Raw genomic sequence first — 26,956 nt, forward strand, 5'->3', positions numbered from 1 at the left:
GGGTGTCTATGTAGCCTTTTACTCAGCTGAAAACAGAGAGCGGCTATTGTCTCTCCAGGAGCAGGCAGCTGTAGATAATGTTTTCCCAAGAAGGCCAGGCACGGAGCTAAGGGTTTCACTCTGACATCCATTCAGAAGCAGAGAGTACTTCAAAGAAGTGAAGTATTTCTCAGCCAGGAAAGAGCATTCCCCCAGGGTGACCCACAGTTTGCTCACCACCCTGCCCGCTAGCGAGCGCCACCTCCTGGAATCAGCACCTTACCAGCAGTTTACCCAGGAGCGCTCTGAGGATGAGCTTGGAGTTTATCTCCTCTTAATTGGGTTTGTTAGGGAAGTGTTACCCATTTATGTGCTCAGTGGTCAGATGGTGGTGACATGTAACAAAGGCCTATTGTTTCTGCCAGATCATAAGGGAAAGCTTGATGCCTTTAAAAAGGAATACTATTTTTTTAATGTAGAGACATATAAAAGAAGAAGAAAAAATGGCCTGTGATTCCACAACCCAGTTAAATTTTGTTTACATTAAAAAAATAATGTGAGCATACAGTTAGAAAATTTAAATATTGTGGAAAAGAATAAAATGAAGAGTTAATTATCTGCCACACCTGTTGTCCTTCAGGATCCCCTTTCCTTGAAGCTTATTTCTCAAAAGTATACGACAGGGATCATACATTTCCTGCATTGTGCTCTTTTTAAATGATGTCTTTGAGATCCTGTCACATCAGCACACACACAGATGCGCCTCGTGCTGTTAAATACTGGTGTGCCGTTCCATCCAGTGTCATCCATCAGTCTGTTCACGGGACACGTTTACATTGTGTCTGGTGTTTGGCCATTACAAACAAGCCCGCAGTATTGTTTTCATACGTGTATATTTTGCACTTTTGTAAATTCCTAGAAGTGCTCTAAGGATATATAGGCTTAAAAATTTTAGGGCAGGGGCGCCTGGGTGGCACAGCGGTTAAGCGTCTGCCTTCGGCTCAGGGCGTGATCCCGGCGTTACGGGATCGAGCCCCACGTCAGGCTCCTCCACTGTGAGCCTGCTTCTTCCTCTCCCACTCCCCCTGCTTGTGTTCCCTCTCTCGCTGGCTGTCTCTATCTCTGTCAAATAAATAAATAAAATCTTTAAAAAAAAAAAAAAATTTTAGGGCAGCCCTCTCGGGTCCCTTCCCTCTTTGGGAGCTTTGTACTATCCCTCAATAAACTTTGCTTTACTATCATTCAATAAACTTTGTTTTGCTGCCCACCAAAATAAAATAAAATAAAGTAAAATTTTGATCAGTATGGCCAAATAAGGGCCTTTATTTAAGGAGAGCATTATAAAGTGCATTCCCTATCAGTACATTTAGGGAATTTCAAGCATTGATGGACAGAGACCTTTTACGGACAGTTTATTTGATAATCCTTTTGCAGTTTGTTGCACTGGCAGGAGTATGGTTTCCTTGCCAGCCAGTTTCCAGAGGGCAAGTCCTTTTGATCTCTTTCCCTTAAACTGGTAGATTATGCAGGAACAGCTTGGTAAGGCGGAAACCACAGGGCAGGTAGAGGCAGGTGGTCCTGGATCGTATTGACTCTGTTCCTTGCTGGGTAAAGTGATCTGGTCAGTTACTAAGCCACTGCTAGCATCACTTTGCTCACCTTTACGTGGAGGTGGTATCACTCATCTGCACGAGTGAGAACATCGTGCTAACATCAGCTGTTCTTTTGCCCTCAGTCATTCACGTGCCTCTGTTCTGTTACCAGGAAGAGTAGGCAGTTCGCAAAGTATGTAGTGTTGGCAATGGCTTCCTGGGGAACGGCTTCTCTGTGGGCAAAGCTTAAGGATTATAGGACTCGTCTTTATTTAGTGGCTTGTTTTATTGAACTGAACTCACTAATCTCCTTCATTGCCAGTGATGTCTTTTAAAGAAAGGCTGTAAGAGGGGGCGAGAGTCAAAGCTTTCACGGGGTACAGTCTTGGAGTTTTGGTGGAGGAAGAGGCATTGAGAGCAGCCTGGCCCAGTTCATAGGTCAGGCCTGAACAAGCCTTGGTGTGTCCACGCAGCGGTCATCCAGCCCACGTTTGACAGTCGAGTGAGTCGGCCCCTTGGCTTGTGGGAGGGAGTCTCATTAAACCCCTGAGTTATTTGATTAGATCCCGACCAAAAGTCATGATCAGTATTTCAACTCTTTACCTGGATTTTGTCTGTTAATGGCCACAAAGGGAGCGAAAGGGGAGGGGAAAGCAAGGGCACGTAACTGGCAGTGACGACACATTTGCTGCCACAGTGCCCGGAGCAGCTGGCCACTCTGGTGTCGCAGGCCAGGAGATTAGATCAAGTGTAGGTTCGTGGACCTTGAAGCTGTGCCCACTGTCCCAGTCTCGGGAGCCTGGAGTATTGTGTGGCCTTATAGCATGGCAGTGTGGGCAGAAATGCACATGGGATGTTACCTCCCTTTTCCTCCAGGTGCCTGCTTCCTCATGCTGACAAAGCCATCCTAACCTTTCTGAGGAATGAAAAGTAGTCTAAGATGTTCTGCCAATAATTTCAGCTGCAAGAGTAAAAACCAGGAAGATGATGCCAACCAAACTATTTTTAACTGAGGGAAAAGATACGCAAACCCACACAGCAATTTTGTAAATTAGCAGAAGGAGAACTTTTGACTTTATTTCCTATACGTTCTTAATAAATTGATATGAAGAAGTGCAGGGCATTAAATGACATTTAAAGGGATAGACATCTGGCTCCTGCAGAGGATTTTCTCCTAATTTACCTGCAACACTCCCTCATTCCAAAAATCCATTCCACTGTTAGATCATCCATCCATCCATCCATCCATCCATCCATTCATTCAACAAACATTTGTTGAGTGCCTGCAATATGCTGGGTATATTGCTTAGTGGGCACTAAGGAGCAAGGCTGCTGTGTGCCATAACTTCATATCTAGCTTGCAAATGGGAAGAAGGGAGGACTTGAAATCAGGTACTTATAATATTGCATGCAATAGTAATGACTATTCGGAAAGTACTTTCTTACATTAAACTAAAATCTGACTTCACCTTCAGTTCTGTTTGGTTCCTCTTTGTACAAGGGTGCTCTAGGGATTCTGTGACATTGGGATTCCCCCAAAGCAGAGTGGTTGGTCCCGATCCTGGTATACAGGAGTGAGACAGTGAAGAGGGTGAGCCACAGAAGGAAGGAACAATGGGGGCTGGATTCCACTGGGATTTCTGAGAAGCACTGAGAATACCTCCCAGAGTTGTCAGTCCAAGGGACAGGAGCCTGCACTGCCTCCCAAACTTGAGGCTCACCACTGGCTCCTGGTTGAGGCTTAACCACAGGGGCACATGGACTCCACAGGCTACTGGGGAAAGTGAAGGACACAGGTGTGCTTGAGGTGGGATGATGCCATTAGTACAGTGGTGGCTGGGATCAGACATGAGCCAAAGGGATGTGACATGGGTCATCAGGTGTCTGCCCAGGGATGGCAGATTCAAAACTGACATCTGCACCAAGGAGGGCTCAAGTTTAATTCTGTCCTAGGGCCAAACAGGATAAATTCAATCCCTGTCCTCCCTGAGATCCTGGAGTGTCTGTCCTGTGCTCCTGAGTTTTTCCAAGATAAGTACGTTATGTCCTTATGTGATGTGATTTTTTTTTTTATTCCTCTTCATCACCCTGGTTGTTCTCACATTAAACTGAAGGTGGACCACCCAGCACATATGAGAAGGTGCTGTTGTGCAGATGACTTTGGAGCTCCAGTGTCAGGCTGATTGTTTTGAAATTCAGTGACATTGGTAACATAAATTGTGGCTTTTTCATAATCCAGCTTATATTTAGGGTATAGTCTATTTTAGTTCTTACATAAAATTTTTTTTCATAAGATCCTTAAATTAGGGATATCATTTTTTTAATTTTCTTGTAGCTTAACCCTTCTTTAAAAGACAATGAACGTCTGTAATAGAGCCATTCTGAATTGAAATAGAGGCCCCTCTAAGTGACCAAACCAAAATCTAGTGTCTCTTCAGCCAAGTTTCTGTGTGTCACGTAAATGAGGCGTTAATTTGTTCCTAGTTTAAAATTTTGTTCTTTTTTAGGAAAATATTATTTTTATGATAACTACTTTGACCTGCCAGGAGCGCTTCTATGTGCCAGAGTGGTGGACTCTTTAACAAAGGTGAGCAGGGACTCATTTTTCAGAAATCATGATAGGTGTTAAAGTCATAAATCAGAGGGCTTAATTATATATGTCTTTTGAGTTGAGATTTTACTCAGTTTCCTCTTTGTGGTTTTAGAAGTGACTGAGGAAGAAAAACATAGAGAATTGGGTCAAATATTTTGAGAAAATTAAATAGCCGTGACCGTTTCTCCCCCCAGGGATAATAAACGTATTCTCCAGCAGGGGGTGCAAATGTCTAAAAAGAAAATACAGGAAAAATATTTTCTTGGTTTCATTAGCAGAATGAAAAAAAAAATTAAAGATAATTAAGAAAGTTCCACCTGTCCCTAGGCACTCTAAATAATACAAAATTTAAAAACTGAGATGAAGTTTTTAAAATTCATCTTTTCGAGCAGTTGATGTGTAGAGACTTTATACTGTTTATGAAGATTGAATATACTTAGGGCTTACGATCTGTGAAAAGTCACCAGTTTTGTGTCAGAATTACTCTTCTGTTTTGCATATGTTGTCTTTGAAAATCGTAACAATCATGTTAATAATAGAACCTGGATAACGGTTTACTTTTGAGCCAGAATTAGTCATGTGTTTCTGAGTTTCCATTGAGCATTTTATTATGTAGAAGTTATTATTTACATGAGTTTTTCATCCATAGTGACTTCAAGCAAATGTATTAGTCTTCCGATATTTCCGATTATTACCTGTGTTAATATTTGGGAAATTTTTTTTTTTTTTTTTTAGCAGAACAATGGTCAAAAAACATTTGATTTTTGGAAGGACATAGTTGCTGGTATACAACACAATTATAAAATGTCGGCTTTTAAGGGTGAGTAACGTGAAGAGAGACCTTCTAATCGATGTTTGTTAAGTGCCATACGGCTTGTGAATTACTTTGAAGTTACCTATTTAGTTATGTTCCTCAATTAGGACTTGATTTTATCAAATATTTTGCTATGAAGTTGATACTGCTTATATTTTAAGAGGTTCTTTTATTCGTGTCTGCTTCTTGGCCACAGTTGCCAGTTTTCTGAGCTCTGCTGTCTTGTGCGGGCCTGCCAGAAGGGGCATTCTGTGGGTTTCCCAGAATGGAGGTTCCAGCTGTTTCCTGGCTTGGCAGTGAGGATCACTCACTAGAACCATGGGTGTAGTAGCTATAGCCACTAGGGAAAGGGGGAATTCCATAAAAACAGGACTGGTTGACTCAGAATGGGGCAGAGCCATGGCCAGGTTGCACGTCGGGTCTCACAGCTGCATCTCAGGTTTGCTTGCTAAGGTTCCGCGGGGGGTACTTCTAAGGAATTCAGGGATGCTTTATCATAGGTTACCTCGGGGACTCAAACCAGACTGTGCTGAGTCAACCAGTGGACTGGTAGGTGATCAAGAGCAGTGTTTCTCAGCTTAGAAAAGGGTTGCCTTTTGATTGACATAAAATTACCTGCCTTCCTTTTAACGTAGTTTAAGTCATCAAAATAATCCTAAATATTGTGACTAAAAAACATATCAAGGCAATAAATAGTAACTGCAGAATATTTTTTTCAAATTACATATTTCTCTGCCACCTGCTTCTTTCCTTCCCTGAAGAAATCAGTGATTTGGGGAGATTGTCTCACTTTTCTGTGCCTGGTCACCAGCCCTCAACCCTGGCTGGTAGGTCCCACGTGGTCCTGTGGGTGCCCTTTTGTAGTCTACACGGAGTGCTGGGGGGGGGGGTGCGAATGCCCTTCGCCAGTAGAGGGGAGTATCCATGACAACTGTAAGGGCCACCCACCACTTCATTGTTTTACTTCTATAAACTTCGTAAAGTGAAAAGCCTTGAAAGAATGGTTGAGAATAGAAAATTGCTGCTTTCAGGGGCGCCTGGGTGGCACAGCGGTTAAGCGTCTGCCTTCGGCTCAGGGCGTGATCCCGGAGTTATGGGATCGAGCCCCACATCAGGCTCTTCCACTATGAGCCTGCTTCTTCCTCTCCCACTCCCCCTGCTTGTGCTCCCTCTCTCGCTGGCTGTTTCTATCTCTGTCGAATAAATAATAAAAATAAAATCTTAAAAAAAAAAAAAAAGAAAATTGCTGCTTTCAAATAAATTCAGCATAAAAATCGGTTGATGTTATTTTATTGCATTGTAGATAAGGAGTAGGTAAAACATGTCATGCTTTAATAAGTGAGGCACAGCTTAAAAGTTTTAAGTAGCAATATAAAAATACAGTACAGAGCATAAATAAATAACATCTTTTCATTTCTAGCCAGATTTTGAAACCCTTGACATTAGCTCTAATATCACTAGAGTGGGAGGCTCAAGGTCCGTATGGCAATGGTCTGTAAACCCACAAAATCATAATCTGTAAGACTCAATATGGAATTAAATCAAATTAATCACACTTGTATTAAATAAATAAACTAGGTTAGACACCCATTTCCAAGTTGTGAAGGGTATATAGAAAGCTTTTCTGCAGTCACAGAAAAGTTTGAAAAGGTTCATGGCTAAAGCACCTTGCATTTCAGATTAATTTTAACATCATCTTTCTTTCTTTATTAGAGCTGTAAGACATCTATGTGCACCTGTACATTTGAATAGATCTTGATGAAGGGGCCATGTAAGCCTTTGAGTCATGCACCATCAGAAAGATCTTAGGGTTTACAGTGCCTTTTAAATTTGAATATTCAAGTATTTGAGTTCTATAAAGACAGGATACCCTCTGAATGTTTCCTAGAATTTCTGTTAATCGGTAGAAACCGACTTTTTTTTTTTTAATGCTGAATTTCTGAAATGGAATTTAACATAATTTAGTGTCACATTTCCAGGTTTCTTTGTGATCATTTTATATTTTTAGCTTAGTAGGACTTTCACGGTAAATTTTTAAATACTGAAGGAGTTCACAGAAAACTTTAAAGAGCCTTAGGACTGCCGACTAGAAATTCAAGAGGGTCTTCACCTGTTGTTTACTATTGCTGCTCACTTTCTCAGGGGGGAGAATTGGTTGGTCTGAAAGCCCAAATTTGTATTTGGAAAATGAAAATTCGTCACATCTTGTGGGCCTACCTCCATATGCATTTTGTGGGGCGCAGTGGAGCTGGGGAATGGCTTTTCTAGCAGATTTACGTTGGCTCAGTGGGAATGTGCTCACATTGGTGCCACCAAGAACCCTGAGAAGGAGGAGTGGACATACTCGGAGGAGTACAGCCCACTTGATCCAGTGCTGGGTAGCTGGAGCCACACCTGGTCGTTCTCCGTGAGATCGAGCACGGCGCTGCCCGAAGCCTGATCCAGGTAGCCTTTGGTGTATTCGTCATACGTGTACATTACAGGGGTGCCGTTCTTATACAGGCCCACCCAAACATGGGTCCCTTTCACATGCACGTGGTAGGAGAAATAGTATGTCCCTGGTGTCCTACAGGTAAAGATTCCAGTTCTTGGGTCATAATGCTGTTGCCTGTTATACAAAATCTTATCAAATGGGATGGGAATACCTACAGCTGGGTAAGCTTTGGAGAGAATGACGGTGAAAGCAGACATAGGCATTCCTGTGACTCCCTGGTTGGCGCTAACAAAAGGCCTTTGGCCTGCCTTTATAAAGCCCTCAGATGGGGCTGCTTGGCCTGGAGGGCCTGGGGGGCCTGGAGGACCTGGGAGACCAGGCTCTCCAATGTGGCCTCTTGGACCTGGAGGCCCTGGTGGCCCAGTGGGACCATTGAGCCCCTTAGTTGCTACACCTGCTGGGCCAGGAGGACCTGGAGTTCCTGGATCCCCTTTAGATCCAGGGAATCCTGGAATGCCCGGTGGCCCAATGGGGCCTCTGGTTCCTGGTATTCCAGGGGCACCTCTTGGACCAGTCTCACCATTGTGTCCAGGCATTCCCTTAGCTCCTGCTGGGCCTACAAGGCCTGGGAGACCAGGAGGTCCTCGAACTCCAGCGTCCCCTTTTGGGCCTGGTAACCCTGGGTTTCCCTTAGGACCGTTGCTGCCTGGTTCTCCTGGGTACCCTGGTTTTCCATCTAACCCAGAGGAACCCCTTTCTCCCTTAGCCCCAGGGTGTCCCGCAGGCCCCACTGGCCCCATCTCACCTTTAGGGCCTGGAATCCCTTGGTTGCCTGGCATGCCTTTTGGTCCTTGGGGTCCCATATTTCCAGGGGGTCCAGTCAGACCTGGTTCCCCAGGATGACCTGCTGGGCCTTGTTCCCCTTTAGCACCTGGACTTCCTGGAAGGCCAATAGGTCCTCTTTGTCCCTTCAGGCCTGGCAGCCCCGGTTTCCCAAAGCCAGGAGCCCCTGGAGGCCCAGCTACTCCTGGAGCCCCAGGGTGACCTTTTGTCCCAGGAATCCCTGGCTGGCCTGGGGCTCCAGTGGCTCCTGGCTTTCCAATGCCTTCTGGCCCTCGTTCCCCAGGAGGACCTTGGGGGCCTGGCGGGCCAGCTGGTCCCCTCTCTCCTGGAAAGCCCCGATCGCCTTTGATGCCTGGCTGTCCTGGAAACCCATTTTCACCTCTTTTTCCCACTCCAGGAGGGCCAGGTGGTCCCATGGGACCCTGAGGGCCTGGAAGGCCCTTCTCACCCGGGCGTCCAGGAGCTCCATACCCTGCTTCCCCTTTCTGTCCAGGCGCACCAGGGACTCCTGGTGCGCCCTTTTCTCCAGGAAGGCCCCTGGGTCCTGGGGCTCCTGCAGGTCCTTGTTGTCCGGGTTTTCCTGGAACAGTAATTCCAGCTGGGCCGGGGAGTCCAGGTGGCCCTGGTGGGCCCCGTGGTCCTGGTAAACCAGCTGGGCCAGTATCTCCTTTTGGTCCAGATGGTCCTTTCTCCCCTGGTTTTCCTGGGAGTCCTGGCAAACCTGGCTTCCCAGTGGCCGATGGTCCCGGTGGTCCAGGCAACCCTGGCTCTCCTTGGGGTCCGGGACTTCCCTGGCCTGGTTTTCCTGGTGGTCCAGATGGACCTGGGTGCCCTCGAGGTCCAGCGGGGCCTGGTGGACCGGGAATACCTTGCTCTCCTCTTACTGATACACCTAAAAGACATGCCCGACACACACACCCAGAGAGAGAGATGATTAGTAATGACCTTGCACTGTCAGTCAGTCCATTTGGGCAGACTAGTCTTAAATGGTTTCAGATAATACATTTTATATTGTGTTTAAAAACACTGCCAGAGAGGATGGTTTCCTCCTCCACGGTAAACCATGACTACCATAATACTTTCATTACATCCTAATTATCCATGAAAACACACTGGGGTTGAAGAATTCATCTAGAATAAGAGTACAGTGGAGGTATTTACCCCATTTATTTTGAGAAAATCATCTACCTCGAGAGGAAAGGGACAAGATGATATTTAATAGGACAGGAAGAAAAAGACAAATGCAGAATAAATGGGAAAATATTTAAGAACTGTAACAGTTTTCTCTCTCAAAAGCTATCCTATCAGACATCAGTGAGAAAATCTGCCATGCCCTGCTGAACACAGTTTAGATGTATGTTGATTTTTTTTTCACCCTCAGTACATACCATGAACTCCTACATCCTCCTTTCATTGACTTAACATTGAAACAAAGAATTAGAGAATCAGAGCCAGGGGGCAGAGTATATAAAAGAGTACTAAAATGCTTATCTAAAGTTTTCTTTGATTAATGCACATAGTTATTGTTGATTTCATAGAGCGGTGGGTCCATTTGAACCAAATATTTCTACTGGTATAGTGAATTCAGTTCAGAAATCGCTAATTTACTGCCTCTGATGTGAAAACGGCTCTTGGGCCACAAGTGTGGGGAAGCAGAGGACGCATCTTTTAAGAGCTTCGGTCATGAAGGGAGTAAAACAAGTGTCCCTGTGATAGGAGGTGCCCAGTGTTTTGGTTTTATTCATTCGAAGTTGGGATTTAGCAGAGCATTCTGGTATTAGCATATATAATCGGGGAACTATTACCATGTCAAAGAATCTTTAGACAGCAATCGTCATAAGCATCTATTATAAAATTCTCTTTTCTTTCTCAGAGAAATTCTTTAATAGCTAGCAAAAATGGTAATAATTACATATCATTTAAATGTCTATTTGCAGAATTTATATTAAAATCATTTCGTGTTTAATAAATCTTTAGGAAGATGGCTGGAATGCCTGTGTATACTGTTTAGATTCTTTTACTGTTGGAAAATGGCTCGTAGTTATGATAGATTTAACAAATGGCATAGATACTGAATGGTTTTTGGTTAAAACCCTGAGAATAACTTATGGCTATGACTTTTGAGCCACATCTTTTTTGTGCAAAAGTGATTAATTAATAAACTTTATCTAAATCTTTAGTGGCTTTAGGAATCAGAATGAAGACTAAATTAGAATTAATATTAAGTGAATTGTAAGTCACCTTTGAAAACATATGCTTATGGGTATAGTTCACATTAACTGTTAATTGTTGGTACATTATTATATTTTTAAAAAGTCTTTCATATTAACTGGGATAAGTACTCAGCCAATAGTAGTTACTACTGTTATTCTCTTGGGTAGAGATATTCCTGATATTTGAAATATATTTGGTGACAAATGAAATATAAAGTACATATTAGAATCATTAAAATAGATATGCTAAAATAGGAAAATTATTTTAGACCTGGATATTTATATTTTGTACTAATTAGAGTTATATTTCATTTTGCAAATATTTAAATGTATGGAGCTTTAGTCACCCATGGATTTTCTGAAAATGACATCAGTAAGAAGACGATGAGAAAAATTAATTTATGCAAAAGATCTCCAGATACTCATACATATCATTGACAGATTGACCTTTTAGTGTACATATGTTACTTATCTGTAAGTATCAATGGGTGTAATACATTACAAATACAATAGATGAATAAATAGAAAATAAAATAGCACTTTTTTTTTCAAATGCAAACTATGTTAGATTGGGGTTTGCTTCAGAATCTTATTCTGAATCTCCTATCTGAACCTCTGATCATATCCATACTAAAAATGATTATCTTAGTCTGGTTGGAAGTCTGTTTAACTGTTAAAATAGGGAGGAAAAACACTCTTATTGAAAATGACAACATAGTGGGGCGCCTGCGTGACTTACGGTTGGTTAAGCGCCCGACTCTTGGTTCCAGCTCAGGTCGTGATCTCAGGGTCGTGAGATCAAGCCCTGTATGGAGCTCTGCGCTTAGGTTCGGAGTCCACTTGGGATTCCCCCTCCGCCACACCCCCCCACACTCTCTCTTTCTCTCTCTAAAATTAGTAAATGAAATCTTTTTTAAAAAGAAAAGAAAATGATTCCATAGAGCACCATTTGAGACTGGAAGTCCAAGGACAGGGTGATCTCAGTCACTTGGAAGGTTGCCCTCATTGGTCCTCCACAGCTTGATGCAAGAAAAAATGTGAGTTCTGTTGTGTCTTTGGGGAATAGCCCCTCTTTTTTGCTTGCCAATTGAAAAAAATTAAAGATTAGGGTGATACCATCCTCAAGGAAAAATGATTACCCAGCAGAAAAGTTTCTGCAATGCCCAGAAATGGAAATAGTGGTTGATTATGTCAGAATATGGCACCCATGGGGCCACCAGCTCTGCATTCTTTGCAGCATAATTTGGTGTGTTTTGACTGCGCCCTCTTTGAGCCTGTGTTGAACAGATGGGCCTAGGAATTACATTGACACTCTTTGTATTTCCGTTATCACCCTAATGGTATACATGTATACATTGTGGGCTTTTGTCTTTCTTTTAGCGCATTAGTGCTGCCAGTGAATGATAATGTACTTGAGTTTCCACCTTGTATTATCAAGTAGAGACTGCCGTGGATTTGCAGTTAAAATGCAGCTTCTAAGCTTTTCATGTGTTAGTAAGATATATGTTTTCATTTCTTCTGCAGAAATAGCCAAGATGATGCAGTACAGTAAGGTGGGAAGATAGAAATACTTTTAACCTTCTACAAGTGGTGCATTTGATTTTTAACTCGAGGCTGGTTCATATGACCTTGGTAAACTATAAAAAGTCTGAATTTGTGATCATGTGATGCATGTCCTAGCATTTCACATTGCCATTCATTGCTTCAAGGGGAGTAGCAGGTTTCCTTATCTTTTATTCTTTCTTTCATAACTTTTCCTGTATTTTATTTGTATTTTGAGACATTCAAGACTTTTTGTTATGCACCTGTGCATTTATCTTTAAACATTAAGCTGCCTTTCATGAAATGTTTTAAATTTCATCTTTCTTTTTAAGAAGACAATCCTGTAAGTTTAATTTGCTGAAAATGGTTGTCTCCAAAAGCATTATTTGTAAAGTTAGGCAAGTATCCTTAGCATTCTTTGCAAGGTAAAATATGTAACTATCATGAAAAAATACTACGGAAAGGAAATTTGCATCCTACAATCTGTTCAGATTATGCAGTTTAATTCAGTAGATGTTTTGCAAGTACTATGTGCCGGATGTCTTTCAAATGCAGTTAGTGAATGTGAAACCTACTAATTGCCCTTCTTTGAGGATCTGTTAGTAGTGTGCATACATTTTCTCAATTCTCTTCACAATATCTGGAAAAGCTGAATAGCTGGGGAAGAGATTCAGGAACAAAGCTAAAATGTATCTAAGGCTACCCCCCAGTACTACCACAGTGTGAGGAGGAGAAGTACCAGTAATACAGCTAACACTTGAGTACTTTACAGCTGGTAACACTTAAACTTCATTAACAGCCCTTTGAGATAGCTGCTGCTGCTTTTGAATGAGAACAGGAAGGCACAGAGAGGATAAGTAACTTACTTGAGGCCCCCAGTTAGCACATGGCAGTTAAGTCTGTGTACTTGACTACTAACCCATACAAAAATGTATACATAGTTACAGAAATTGCTGCCTCGTTTGCCTATTAAATTTCATGGAAAAGCGTTAGATTTTATTTGATAATTAAGACTCAATTTTATATATATTGGTGGACTGTCTGAATTGGTTGTACAAGTAAATGATGGTTAGTCTAAACCTGCTACTCTCTTTGTATAATTGGTACTTATTTCTCGTTAAGACATTTCAAACTTGATTAATCTGTTTGGAATTAATATTTCTACATTATGGTTAATTATCTGTGCAGAAGGATCATTTGAGGGAAAGACTTTCCACACATAAAAGTTCTTAATATTCTTCAGGTCCATCATTCTACTCTACTCACTATGTAAAAGATGTTAATGTTCTGGAATAGACTTGTTTCTTTCCATAAATCATTTTAATATTTTGGACAAATCCAGGAGTTTGAAGATAATTTAACACCAGAGTTAAAAGCATTTTGTTAAAGAGATCATTAAGATTGTAGAAAGTAACAACCATTTAGTTAATACGGCAGGATATATAAAGTTTACCTTTACTCTTTATGGCATAGGGAATGAAGAACTGTGTCTTGGTGTTGGATGGTGGGCCTTTGATGCCTGTAGGTGTTTGGTATTGCTCCACATAAAATCCTCCATGTACCAGGTGCAAGGAAATTAGCAGCAAAAGGGCTGCTCGTGACAGCATGTTCTCAGATGGCTTCTGAAAAACAGAAAAGCATAATTTCTTGGTATAGACCTGTTTTATTTGTCTGATGTTGGACACACGAATTCTCTGTTTTGTTAACTACCTTTTTTACCTTATCCTATTTGTTTTTAATATATTCCATAAGCCAGAATTAGACATTTTCAGTTATATGAATATGTGACTTAGTTGTTAGTGGAAACCACATTCAAACAATCAAGTAAAACTGAAGTGATTTTACTTTACAGAAACCGAATTGGATGCCTGTATTAATAATTCAAGATCTTTAACATAGTTTGAAATATCTGGTAGTTTCAAAATAAACTAAATAGGACATACTTTTACAAGTATGGTTTTATTAGGGTATCTTTTTATAGAGACTACTACAGATTAAAGTTTCTGAGTACACGTTAGTGGAAAGTCACTTTTTTTTAAATGACAAAAAACAGTTAATTTTTCAAGGCTCATTTCCAAACAAGCTAACATGGAAGTCCACCAGAGCATCAAGTCATAGACTTACCTGGGTGCCAGGAGTTCCTGGAGGTAGTTTCTTGGCAGCTTTCTGAGCTCTCCTGTGTCCAGGTGAGCAGTGCAGAGGGTACCCTCTCCAGAGCTGTCCTGCAGTATTTATACTATTTCTCCCTTACTTTGTGAGGTTACCCTGTGTTTAAGCTCCTCCCCTGAGAGGTGGAGGGTACTAATTATAGTGGAAAGTTCTATTGGGCAGGCATACAAGATCAGGTTGGGCTCTCTTTCCTTGTTTTCTTATTGAAAAATAAACTCTTTGTCTTAATATATATTAATAGTTTTAACCATGCACCATCTTTTTCTGAGTTTTTATTTTAGAAGTTATTACTCAAATGTTTAGGTTGGTTCATGATGGAATAATACGCCCTTTGTATTTTTGAAAGCACATTCTTGTGTTATTTGGTTGAAAATATTTGGTAGTAGGAGAGGAAGTCCTTTTTTGGGGGGGTGTGTATGGATTTGAACCATCTCTAAATTCTTCAGTTATGACATAAGGCCGTCAATGTGTCCATTAAGGAACATTATGTTCCTAAATTTTTATGCAGATAGCTTACCCCAATTCTTACTTACTTTTGAGCTTGAGAAAAACAATTAAAATGTAGGCATGTTGTTTTATATCTTAGGGTTTTAGTGTGTAAGTCCTCAGAAGTTAATAAGAGAGATTTTAAATATGTTAATATCTACTTTGATTTTTACTTATTAAATATTTTAGTTTTCAGACAGAGGCAAGACGTCCATGAATTTGATAGTAGAGTTAGCAATACAATCACCCTGAAGGATTTGGATTCTTTATTTACAACACTACAGTAAGTTCAGTAAATAGCTTCAGGTTTTATTGCTTAATTTTGGATCTTACTTTAGAGTTGCGGTAGAAATGGCAAAAGCCTTAACTGATAATGTCATATCGCGTCTAATTAAATGAGATTGTTGTGTTCATTTCAGAAGAAAACAATTCCTCAAACTTTGCTTTCAGCTTTTTAAAAATAGCAGTGCCTTACCTTAAAATTTCCTTCAGGAATCTTGATTCAGCCTAATTAGAAACATTTTCCCCCCAAAGATAAAAAGTAAACATTATCTTTGTCATTTTCAATGCTTAGAATTCTCTTTAACAAGGTTAGGAGACTTTTAAAGTCAGTTTTCAGGATCCTAAAAAATCTATTAAAAACAGGAAGTTGAGAGACCAAATTTTGTATCTAATTTCATTGTTTTGGAGCTAAATGAAATCAACTGTACAGGTAAAGTAGGTGAGAAGGAAAATTCCGTAACAGGCATAGATACAATGTTTTTAAAACCTCTGCAGAATTAAAGTAGAATGGTTACAGGACTGATCGATGAAATAATTTAGTGTTTGACCAGTAGATGAAATAAAGGTTTGTTCTTTCTCTTGTCCGCTTCTCCTCCCCTGCATATACTTTTCTATATTTTTTTAGACTAAGCCTTTGTAGAAATGTAAATGGATAGTTCATCTCACTGACTGCCTTTCTCCTAACTCTCCCTTTTAAACCTTTCATTGGTTGCCATGTTTAAAAATCTGCAGCGTCCTGTTTCTATATAATATTCGTAGATACATGTGAAACATGACTTTTACATCAGTTCAGATTAACAGGAGAATTCAAAAATTTATATTCTAATCATTCTTTCATCATTTGGAGAATGTCTGTGGAGCGGCTTTTGTGATTATAATATGTGCTCTGCTGTGTCTGTAAGATACCGCAAAAGCTTAGTTAAGAGAAGTGGCTGCCTTTCATCTACTTCGGTTCATTTGGGTAAGATTTTGAAAAAGTAGGTGAGGTCACATGGATGCTCTTGAAGGCTAGGCTGTAGAATTTGGTTTTTTCGTTTTGTTTTGTTTTGAATTTGTTTTAAAAGGAATTATTACAAGTACGTATTCTGGTATTTTGTATGTCTATATGGATACACACACACACATTTATAACTGAGACTGTTACTCTGTTAGATACCATTTGTGTGGAAGTACAGAAGATTAATTCTCAGCTCTTCACGCTGTGCACCTGTGTAGACCGTTTGTTCATCTGTGGCTACTCCAGCTATTTTCAGAGCCTCTCACCTCAAACTCTCTAGGTGTCTGTTACACAATGAAAAGGTTGGTCTAAGTTTCTAAGCTCTCCCAGCTTTAAAATTAGAGTATTCTTGTGTTTGAGGTATTTTGCTGTTCCCCATGGTGAGACAGTGGGCTTGGCTCCGTTTAGTACTTATTAGAGACAAAGTCCATACCAGCTGGTCATATGCCTTCTTTTGGGCATATGTAAATACATGTGGGTATTTGTCAATCTATATTCCCCTTTAACTTGGGAAAATGTGGTGTCTTTATTGGATAAGGCTTGGACATTCAACCCGTTTTGCAAACAGTGTACTTACTTCAGCACAGGGAATCTGACTGCCGTTTGCTTTGTTAAGTCACATAAGAAGCACTGTCTTGTCCAAAACAGATTGTAGAATCAGAGTATTTGCTAGCCACACCCCACCCAATTGTGTATTTAAAACTATTTTTATTCTGGGAGTTTACTTGTAGCTGTTTGAAGTGAGTAATCTGTGGCTTTATGATGAACACCCATTCCATTTAAAACAGAAAGCCATGCTCTCTAAACTCAGTAACCTAAGTGCATTTTTATAATATCAAATATGAATGTTTTTTGCACATCTAGCATTTAGCCGCTCTAAGCCTGTCTGTTCATTTTCACTGCCCAGGGTCAGTCAGTCATTCACTGAATATTTTTTGAGTACCTCTTAACGTGTCCGGCATGGAGATAAAAAGTGGGTGAATAATGTGCAGCCCGCACCCTTGTTGGGTTTGAACAGTGGTCTGCAATCATTTTTCCCCGGTCCTGCAGTCCTGAGTGACATGACACGGTTCCTTCAGTCTTGAAGGGTCGGTGATGTAGTGGTAGTTCTGAGACTATATTGTGAAAAAGCTCTTGAGGTAATCATAATGGACTCCTAAGTTGGAATGTCTTGGTCTGATTTCATTGTTCTATTACCAGCTTGTTAATATTGGCTACATAGTTTTTTGTCATTTTTGTGTCTATACTTTTTAACTTTATTGTGGAAAATTTTAGTCTTATATAGAAGTAGAGATTAGTTACAGTCAGTGCCTAGGTATCCCTCGCCCAATTTAAACTAATCTCAACTTCCTACCACTCAGTTCTTCCATTCACCATGCCTCAAAATTGTGGACAAATAGGGGAGTCTGGCGGGCTCAGTCGGTTGACTGTCTGCCTTTGGCTCAGGTCGTGATCCCGGGGTCCTGGGATTGAGCCCCATGTCAGACTCCCTGCTCAGCGGGCAGTCTGCTTCTCCTTCTCCCTCTGCCCCTCCCTCCCTGCCCCGCTCATGCTCTCTCTTGCTCTCTCTCTAATTAATAAATAAAATCTTTTAAAAAAATTGTGGACAAATATATATTGTTCCAATTCACCAATGAATATATCAGTATACTTCTCCAGAAAATTAGTCATTTTTCTCTTAAACAAAATCTTTATCATACCTAAAAAATTAACTCTATCTTAATATTATCAAATCCTTTAGTCCACATTCAAATTTTCCCAGTTATCTTAATGTATATGTACACATGCATATATGCTTACGTAAGTGCATGCATATTTACACGTAAACATGTAGAGATAAACCCACATATGTATAGTGTGTGCATATGTGTATATATATATATACACATATATATCCATATGTTTTTATTGATTGATTTACTGTTTATTCAAATTAGGTCCATGAATTGTCCAAATTTACATGTTCCTGTTAATGTTGTTTTCTCTCCATGTTTCTTTATTTCCTTTGCAGTTTATTTGTTGTAAAACTGGGTCATCTGTTCTGTATAATTTCCCACAATTCGGATTTTGTTGTCACTTAAATTACTTTTCTGTACCTTATATTTCCTGTAGATTGGTAGTTAGATCTAGAGGTTTGATATCCTTCAGGTTTGAGATACACACACAAATGCTTTTTCAGCAAGTGCACTTTATAGACCACGGAATGTGGTATGTTTCAATCAGGAGGCCCTTCATTGCTGGTTGTCTCTTGTTTTGTGGTGTTGACAGCCATTGATTATAATCTAGATTCATTATTTCATTGGAGGTTACAAGATGGTGGTATTTGAATTCTATGATTCTTCCTGTGTTTATTAGCTAGAATACGTCCATAAAGAAAAACACTCCTTCATTAACTACGTGTTTACCTCAAAGTGCATGGAAAAAAGCAGGAGAAATGCCTTTATCACTGTGCAACCTGATAAACTTATTTTCCTAGCATCTTCCAGAGGTGAGCCCGTGAGGTGTTTGAGAATCATTCTAAACTCACGGATTTAAACATATTTTATGTGTTTAAAATCCATGGCAGTTATTATTATTGCTCAGATTTTTTCCCTGTCTTTGGTCAGCAATGTGTACTGACCAATATACTATACTAAAATTCCCAATTCTCATGACAGTAACAGAGTTACTCGTTTGCTTTGTTCCATAACACTCACAATTTCTCAGTAACAATACCAACATTCACACCACAAAATTGAAAATAGTTTAAAATTATTTTTGCAGTTCTTTTAGTATTTCTACCAGAGCTATATAGTCAAATTACCGTGCTTTCGAGTCAAAACAGCTCATAATGCTACCCACTCAATTCACTGTTAGGTTTATTTGTTTCATTTTGCTTTCAATTTTTAGAAACATTCTTTTTTAAATTTAATTTTGTTTTATACTTTGCTAAAATACTCATGTCTCCAATAGTATGCTGGTAAGTGTTTGACAACTGGCTTGGGGGTTCGGGAGCTATGTTTGCTGATATCCATGATGTAATTCCTTCCACCGTGGCCAATTTCAGGCCACCACGGTAAAGACAGGTGACTCACAAAATACCTGAACTTTTATCAAGAGCCAGTACAAGCCAGCTTCAGCTTATATTGCATGTTTCTCAAGTCAAATTTATAAAACCAGGAATATTCAGAGAAGCCCGGCTCCTGTTACTGACCTGTCCACCCTGTTTCACCCTCCTTCTGTAACCTTTTTTAAAACTCTTCTTTGGTTTATACTTTTATAATTTTTTAAAACAGATACTCATTCATATCCCCTTCTGACTTCTTAGATAAATGGCATCACAAAATACATACTGCATGCCGACTTTTTTTATGTAGTAGTTTGTTTTGCAGATCATTGCATAACATTATGTAAAGATGGTCCACATCTCCTTTTTCCAGCTGCATAGTACTCCACCGTGTGACCGTACCGTGGTTTCACACACGCTTCCCTGTGACGGACATATGTGTTATTTCCTCTCTCTTGCCGTTACAAATATTTCTACAGTGGATTGCTTTGTATGTGTGTATTTTTTGGCTGGATATCTTCAGGAGAGATTTTTAGAACTGGGAATCATAGGTCAAAAGGTAAATGCATATGTAATTTTGTTACGTGTCATCACACTCCCTTCTATAGGTGTTGTGTCATTTGACTTTTCCACTGGCAAAATATGAGTGTCTGTTTCCTTATAGCCTCACCAACAGGATAGGTTTAGATTTTGTTGCATTTCTAGATTTTTGCCCATTTTACAGGTGAAAACTGGAATCTTGGTCTAGTGGTGATTTTGATTCTTCTTATGAAGCACATGCTTCAGCATCTTTTCATGTAGTTAAGACCATCCTTCTAGCTCTCTTTTCCTGGAGTGCTCTCTGTCTTAGTAATATAAACCTCTTTTCTGTGATAGAGTTCACGCATATTCTTCCCAGGTTGTCATTTGTCTTTTTTGCTTATGAGTGGGTTTTGTTTTTTTTTTTTTTTACCATTTGAAATTTTCTTTTAAGATCTATACACTTTTGTTTCAGAATAGTATTTTCTTTCATAGACTCAGAGCTGTGAGGAACATGAGAGGTCATCTAGGTCAATCATTTCATTCTTCAGATGAGGAAACTGACTCCTGTGTTATGAATGTCTCCTTCCCTAATGTTTAATTGAGTTAAATTTCTGAGGTGAAGAGCTGTTGACGAGAGAGCCTGTTGAAAGAGAATGCCACCGACTAAGCTAATATGTTCATGTCCTTACCCAAGGAGGATACTGATTTTCCTGTCTCCCTAATCCTTCAGTCTTTCAGCAGTAGAAACAAGAAAGGTACCCAGAAGCGTAGTTTAGGGCACTGGGAGACCCACAGTGTCTGCCACCACCTCACGGTACCTCATTCCTCTTGAAAAGAATGTAGAAGAACATTCGTAGGTGCTATTACAGTGCCCGGGAGCTAAAAATGATCTATTTGTGTAAATAGTCTAATGTGGCTTAGTGGTTAGATACCTGCTACAGGCTTGAAAGGAGAGATTCATGCAATAAAAACAGGTGTTTATGAAACCCCTGAAACTTCAGGCCAGGTCAAGAAAAACTGAGAGTCATTTAAGGAGTTTAAACAAGGGCTTTATATTCTATTTTCTATTACACATAGATTGCTACATTACTTAAAGAGCTCATAGTTCTGTGCCACAGGCGCTTTAATGACCTCACCATCTTTCCATAGTAACCTGCTGAGTTAAAAATATAGAGTGTCGTGGCCCCTCGACCTCCAGTCTTGGCCACCCAAGAGGCTGTCAGCTATTCAAACATGTGCCTACTCTGTTGGCAAGTTCAGCTTTCACGTGCACTGTGTCCTAAGTTAGAAGGAGAAATTAGAAGTGTAAGCGTCGAAAATTACTGTTTTAATCGGGGAAGACACTTTCTATCTGAATCTTTTTACTCCCCTGCTTTTTATCTACTTTGAACAGCTCCACAGTCACCAAGTACCTGTGGGTACAAAGCAAGGCGTTTGCGCGTGGCAGCATGCAGCCGTCAAGAACCCCACGCCCAAGGCTGTTGCTCGGACCGCTCTTTAACAGACTCGTAGTAACAGTTGAAATACATTCCAGAGTTTTCAGTTTCAGTAATGCTGGGCCCTACTCTACGTAGCCTCTGAGCAAACAACTTTGTTACCTGCCTGACAGACCTCTGCCCCTAACTGTGAGCTGATGCTAAGGGACTCCTCTTCCTGCCATCTCTGGCCCACCGGTTACCCTGGCCAGGTCCCCTGGCCTTCTCGCACCTGGTTTCCTCATCAGTGAAAGCCCTAACATCTGCTTACTTGCTCTCAGATTTTTTTGTTTTTTAAAGATTGAACTTATTTGAAAGAGAGCACACAGGAGAGAGCGTGAGCAGGGGAGAAGGGCAGAGGCAGAGGGAGAAGCAGACTCCCCGTTGATCATGACCTGAGCCGAAGGCAGACGCTTAACCGACTGAGCCACCCAGGTGCCCTGTGGCTTTCAGATTTTAAAGGTAATCACTATTTAGAGAAAATGTAGGAAATAGAAAAGAAAATTTGTGCACCATAGAGATATAATGACTGTTATTAGTGGTTTTTCCCCCAGTGACCTTTCTGGTGCTAAAATTATATCATTTATCTTTAATCACCTGAGAGTCAAAGTAACTCTTGCCACTTCTGCTGGACAGTAAGTCAGAAATGTAGATGTGCTGCAGTCCTGTCCTGTTTTCTGTTGTTGTTATCGGTTAGGAAGCTTGGAAGGTGAGATAAGATCTATGTGAAGTGGTGGAACAGTGCCTGGGAACGCTCAGTAGATACGAATGATGATGATGTCAAAGAAGTAAATATCTCTGATGTTATACTTGGTTCCCTCTATAGCGTCAGTCTTCTCAAAGGTTTGCCAGACTATTTTTGAGCCTCTGCTGCGTGCCAGTTGCTAGGTTAGACGCTGCTAGCTGCCACTGGTGCTCTTAATCATGGGGGACACAGACAGCAAATACAGCCTCTTACGGCCTTTGCTTTGGCTTCTTTTAGAATCTAGAATTCACGGGGCTCCTGGGTGTGTCAGTGGGTTAAGCATCTGCCTTCGGCTTGGGTCGTGATCCCAGGGTGCTGGGATCGAGCCCCGTGTCGGGCTGTCTGCTCAGCGGGCAGTCTGCTTCTCCCTCTCCCTCTGCCTGCCGCTCTGCCTGCTTGTGTGTGCGCTGTTCTCTCTCTGTCAAAATGAATAAATAAAATCTTTAAAAAAATAAATAAAATTTTTAAAAAAGAATCTAGAATTCACAGGTTCTGGCACGAAAGGAAATCCAGGTTCTCATCATCAAACAGTGTTCTCTCATCATATTTCATGCTCATTTCGGAATGTAACTCCAGGACTCTGGGTCACTTATCATTGAAACTCCACTCTGTGCTGGTAGTGCCTGGTACAAAGCATGACCTTCGTAAATATTTGCTGAACGAAGGGACTGAGAGCTTTAGGACACCAGATTTCAATATTTATTGAGTGTGGGCATTTTGCCTCGCACTTGCGGGCACCCAGAGGTGGGGCCTTTTGCACAGTGCTGGTTTGGGTCTGGGTCTTTTCAGTCCATGTCCTACCTTAAAATAACTCTGAATTCTTGCAAGAGGTCCCAGCATGAACCACTGCTTCCCAAAACAGCTTGCACAAAAGATGGTAACTGTGGCTGCTGTTCTGTCCAGTGATTCTGTCCAATTCAGTTAGAATTTCGGAGTTCGATTTTCCAAAGACAGTGTTTCTCAGGGTAACCATGACAGGGGTATAGTTAAGGGAGGGGTCCAAGACAGGGGCTGAGATGGAGAGAGAGAAAAAGGAGAGGAGCCTGGACTCTGGCGAATTTAAAGGGATTTCTTTAAATGTCTCAGAGCCTGAATGTTACCCGTTTCAGAGCAACTTTCTGTATATGCTTGTGCTTCATTTTCAACATTTCCTCACTCATCCGTACCCCATCTACTTGTGGCTACATCAGTTCATTCAGCTTCTCAATGTATTAGACATATATTCTATGACAGGAAATAAAAATAGTCTCATAGCCTCCAGACAGCATTTATTGATTCTTTCCCTTCTCAAAAACTACCTGTTAGCACCTCGTCTTTTGAATGAAAATACATGACCTTTACGGGGGGAAATGTTATTATTTGGAAAGAGAGTACTAGATGACATTTTAGATAGAACAAAAGAGTTTATAAAATGAAAAATTTGAGAATCACATTCAGCATCACTAAAAACTGAATTTTAGGGCTGCAGGAGACACTAATCTCAAATTAAGTACCAGAAACTGATATTTAAATTTTGTTCATAGCAGCCTTAAACCTCCCCCTCCCCCACTTTTTTTTAGCAACTTCATGTAAGTCCTGTAGATGGCAACAAGAGAGCTATGGGTTATACCTGCTACTTACAAAAGTATATTTGGGCAGAGTTAACGTTTTCCTATTAAAATCTTATGCAATAGGTCATCTGATTATTTAATGAACAGTGGAACTTCTATTACCAAAAAGTATTTTTCATAAGTTATAGTGACCATACTTCAATTCAGTTGAAAAAAAGTTTTTTAGCTTCACATGCTGCTCTAACTTGTGGATCAACATACCCATCCCTGGTCGTGGTTTTACAAATATTCTCATTTACGAAACCAAGATATCTTTTATAAAATGGATGTGTGCAATACATACAAGTTTGGATGCAAAGCCAGATGCCTTTTAGCGTTGTGAAATCTGTCCGGAAATGTCTAGCTGAATAGCTCACATTTCTTAAGCTCACCATGTGCTAGGTACAATTCACCTTTATTTCATTTATTCCCTTGTGGCAGCCCATGGGATAGGTACTATTATTATCCCCATCTTTAGACATGAAAAATTGAGCCCAGAGAAGGTAAGCATCCTAGCCAGGATCACAGGGTGGGTGATGGTGGCGTTACGGTTTTCTGTGGATCTATCTTAAGGATTTATGAAGAATCCAGTGTCATTCTGCATATATGACCGTTTAATTCAGAACTACTGTGTGGGCTGTTCTTCGTCAAAAATTTGTGTGCGAGTGCAGTTCCATTGCACTTGCTTTCTAGATCATCATCTCAGATTGGTGGAAACTGTTTTTCATTAATTCAGCTTAATTCAGATTTTGCTAATTAAAAAAGAAACTTCAGTTAACGCTCCCGGTGCTTATCCTGAAGAAATGTCAATATGCTTCATTCATAGCACATCATGGCCTTTTACAATGACTGAAAGAGAGGGTGGGTTTACCAAAAACTTCTCAATGTTTTGGGAGACATTCCACTTCTTACTAATATTTTAATCCTAACAGTGGATAAACCATAGTAAAAGTTAAGAGATTGTTCTGAACAAAGAGATCCCATTTAAGAAACCTTAATGTGGCATTCTCAACTTCAGAGAGTTTGATGGTTCTGGGAGGTAAAAAAAAGCTTTTTATGACCTGATCTATAATTTGAATTCTCTTGCTAGTATATCTTAGTGACCTTTGACCTACTTTTTCAGATGCTAGTATTTCTTTAGGATCAAAACAACTGGACTTTGAGCTTATGATTAATTCCCATGTTTAATTCACTTCTGCCCTTCAAATGGAAAATCTGGCAACAGAAACCTTAAATACATTTAAAATTTAGTATTACCCTGTTTTGAACTAGGACTAGAACACAAAGAATCTTTTTCCCTCCAAATTTAGGTAAGTTCAATATTGTGTGTAATATAGAAAGTTGTGTTCCAGTGTAAAGTTTCATTAGTATAACACCACTTCTTAACTTTGAGTTCATAGCAGTTTCATTAATTAGAATTAGTTTTTAGACATAATTTCTAAGTGGAGTTGATCAGGTGGAATTAGAATCTATATTGGATTTTGCAAAACGTGGCGCTGACTTACAAATGCTAATGAGATACATCTAGAATTTCGCTTTTGGATCCTCATATTCTTACAGAATTTTATAATTGGCACAAGTTAAAAATGACAGAGGATTGTCTTTTTTAATATTTATTTTAGAGAGAGAGAGAATGTGGGGGGGTGGGCAAAGGGAGAGAGAGAGAGAATCTCAAGCAGACTCCTCACTGAGCGTGGAGCCTGACATGGGGCTTGATCTCATGATCCTGAGATCATGACCTGAGCCAAAACCAAGATTTAGAGGCTTAATCGACTAAGCCACCCGGGTGCCGCAGGATTTTTCTTAATTACAACTATGATGTTAAAAGAATAAGAACAGATACTTAGATATTTTCCATTTTGCCTCCAGTACTGCTTTTGGTTTTATTTCCCCTAAACCATAGTTTCTCACATTGGTAAATACTAGTTTATAATTGCTTTTTTAATTTTGCAACCAGTAGGATTTATGTAATTGCAGCCAAGAAAAGCTTAAAAGCTTAATTTAGGAAAAGGCATATTGATCATATATGACAGATAAAATAATGCATTACAAAAGATAGATGTGTGCTTCTAGTATATAGCACAACTATAAAAAATGCAGATACAATGAGAAAAGAATTATTATTATTTTTTAAAGATTTTATTTATTTATTTGAGAGAGAGACAGCCAGCAAGAGAGGGAACACAAGCAGGGGGAGTGGGAGAGGAAGAAGCAGGCTCCCAGTGGAAGAGCCCGATGTGGGGCTCGATCCCAGAACTCCGGGATCACTCCCTGAGCTGAAGGCAGACGCTTAATGACTGAGCCACCCGGGCGCCCCGAGAAAAGAATTATTTGACAAGAAATTCTAGTAGGAGAATTTAGGAGGGAAACAAGAGTTTTGTAGCCTATGGGAAATAACTGACCTTACTTATTACCAAATGAAGGTTTTCGGGGGTGGAAACTCTCATTCTGTTAACTATAACAGTTTGTGGGTAATTAACTTAAAGGCTCAAAAGTCTGTGTTATTTGGTGCAAATGTTGGTTAAACTTGTATAGATTTTAGATAATAAAATTATTATGTTTAGGAGCACCTGGTTGTCTCAGTCAGATAAGCATTATTGATACTTGATTTTGGCTCTTGATTCTGGCTCAGGTTATGACCTCAGGTCGTGGGATCAAGCCCTGGTGGGGCTCCTCGCTCAGTGGAGAGTCTGCTTGAGATTCTCTCCCTCTCCCTCTGCCCCTCCCCCGGCTCTTGCCCATGCACACACCCTCTCTAAAATAAATTGTAAAAAATTGAAATTCTAAAAAATAATAACAAAATAAAATCATTATGCTTAAATGATGCTATTTAAAAGCTGATTTCACAATAATATTGAAAAATATTGCATTCGAAAGCCATCTATTTTTAGATCTTATTTTACCCTTAATATTGATACAAAAATTCTTGAATATTTTAATGCCTGTTATATGCTACAATGTAGCAGTACTGGAATGCTTTTAAAATACACTCAATTCTGTTAATGCATTGTTAATAAATTTATCAGCATTTTAAAAAACGTCTCATGTGACAGTAAAGAGCACTTCCGTATTTTTCAATTTCACTGTATAGCACTTCAGGATCTAGTTTTTCAAGTGAGAAGTGTAAATGGGGACCATGTTTATGAGCTATGTGGTTCTTTAGATATTTAACTTGGAAGGGAAGAGGGAAATAAGACTTTAACTTTGTTTTGCTTAAGAGACATTATAAATACTAAGTCGTCTTCTTCACAGTAAGGGCCATGTGTATAAAAGTTATCTGTCTTCGAGAGCCTAGTAAAGCACTTGAGTCTTCTGTTGGTCATTTTTAAATATCATTCTGTGGTTATCACTGTAATTAGATCCGATTCGACTTTGTCTTCCTGTTGGGCTTGTATTTATTGACCCATCTTCTGTGTGTTAGATGCCTTACTTCTTTCGTTTGGCCCACAAGAACCTTACGTGGTAGATACTAGCCTTCTTGTTTTGGGAAGCCCGAGAGCTTGACGGAATTATTCAGGGTTCCACAAGCCAGTAGGTGACAGAGCAGAGAGTTTGCAGACCAGGTTCAAAGGCCGCATTGGCATTTTCACAAGAGCACGCTATCAGGTATTTTTAAATACTCCTCTTTTGTTTAA

The 26,956-nt window shown here is 40.1% G+C and overlaps 2 protein-coding genes across 3 annotated transcripts in view; one reads left to right on the plus strand and one right to left on the minus strand.

The window, feature by feature from the left end:
* The window catches only part of NT5DC1 (5'-nucleotidase domain containing 1), a 137,760-nt gene that overhangs the window by 10,159 nt on the left and 100,645 nt on the right, over nucleotides 1–26,956 (plus strand). Inside the window, exons 5-6 of one of the 2 annotated variants that reach the window (XM_045798510.2) lie at nucleotides 4,079–4,158; nucleotides 4,900–4,984. In XM_045798510.2, the coding sequence (XP_045654466.2) occupies nucleotides 4,079–4,158; nucleotides 4,900–4,984 (165 nt within the window). The remainder of the gene's footprint in view (nucleotides 1–4,078; nucleotides 4,159–4,899; nucleotides 4,985–26,956) is intronic. The other variant, XM_045798511.2, reaches the window with a different exon arrangement.
* On the minus strand, nucleotides 7,257–13,617 carry COL10A1 (collagen type X alpha 1 chain). Its single transcript, XM_045798512.2, has 2 exons — nucleotides 13,464–13,617; nucleotides 7,257–9,147 (listed from the first exon to the last, which is right to left on the minus strand). Exons 1-2 carry the CDS (start codon nucleotides 13,615–13,617, stop codon nucleotides 7,277–7,279), a joined length of 2,025 nt encoding a protein of 674 aa, XP_045654468.1. The 3' UTR covers nucleotides 7,257–7,276.

Source organism: Ursus americanus, chromosome 11 (assembly GCF_024610735.1).
Source record: "Ursus americanus isolate L20-20 chromosome 11, mUrsAme1.1.p, whole genome shotgun sequence".
Classification (NCBI taxonomy): domain Eukaryota; kingdom Metazoa; phylum Chordata; class Mammalia; order Carnivora; family Ursidae; genus Ursus; species Ursus americanus.

Bases quoted from the DNA above. Each gene is read 5' to 3' on its own strand.
- COL10A1 (XM_045798512.2), bottom strand. From the start codon at position 13,617: ATGCTGTCACGAGCAGCCCTTTTGCTGCTAATTTCCTTGCACCTGGTA. The intron at 9,148-13,463 runs GTAAACTTTATA...CATGTCTTTTAG, and splicing joins CTATGCCATAAAGAGTAAAG to GTGTATCAGTAAGAGGAGAG.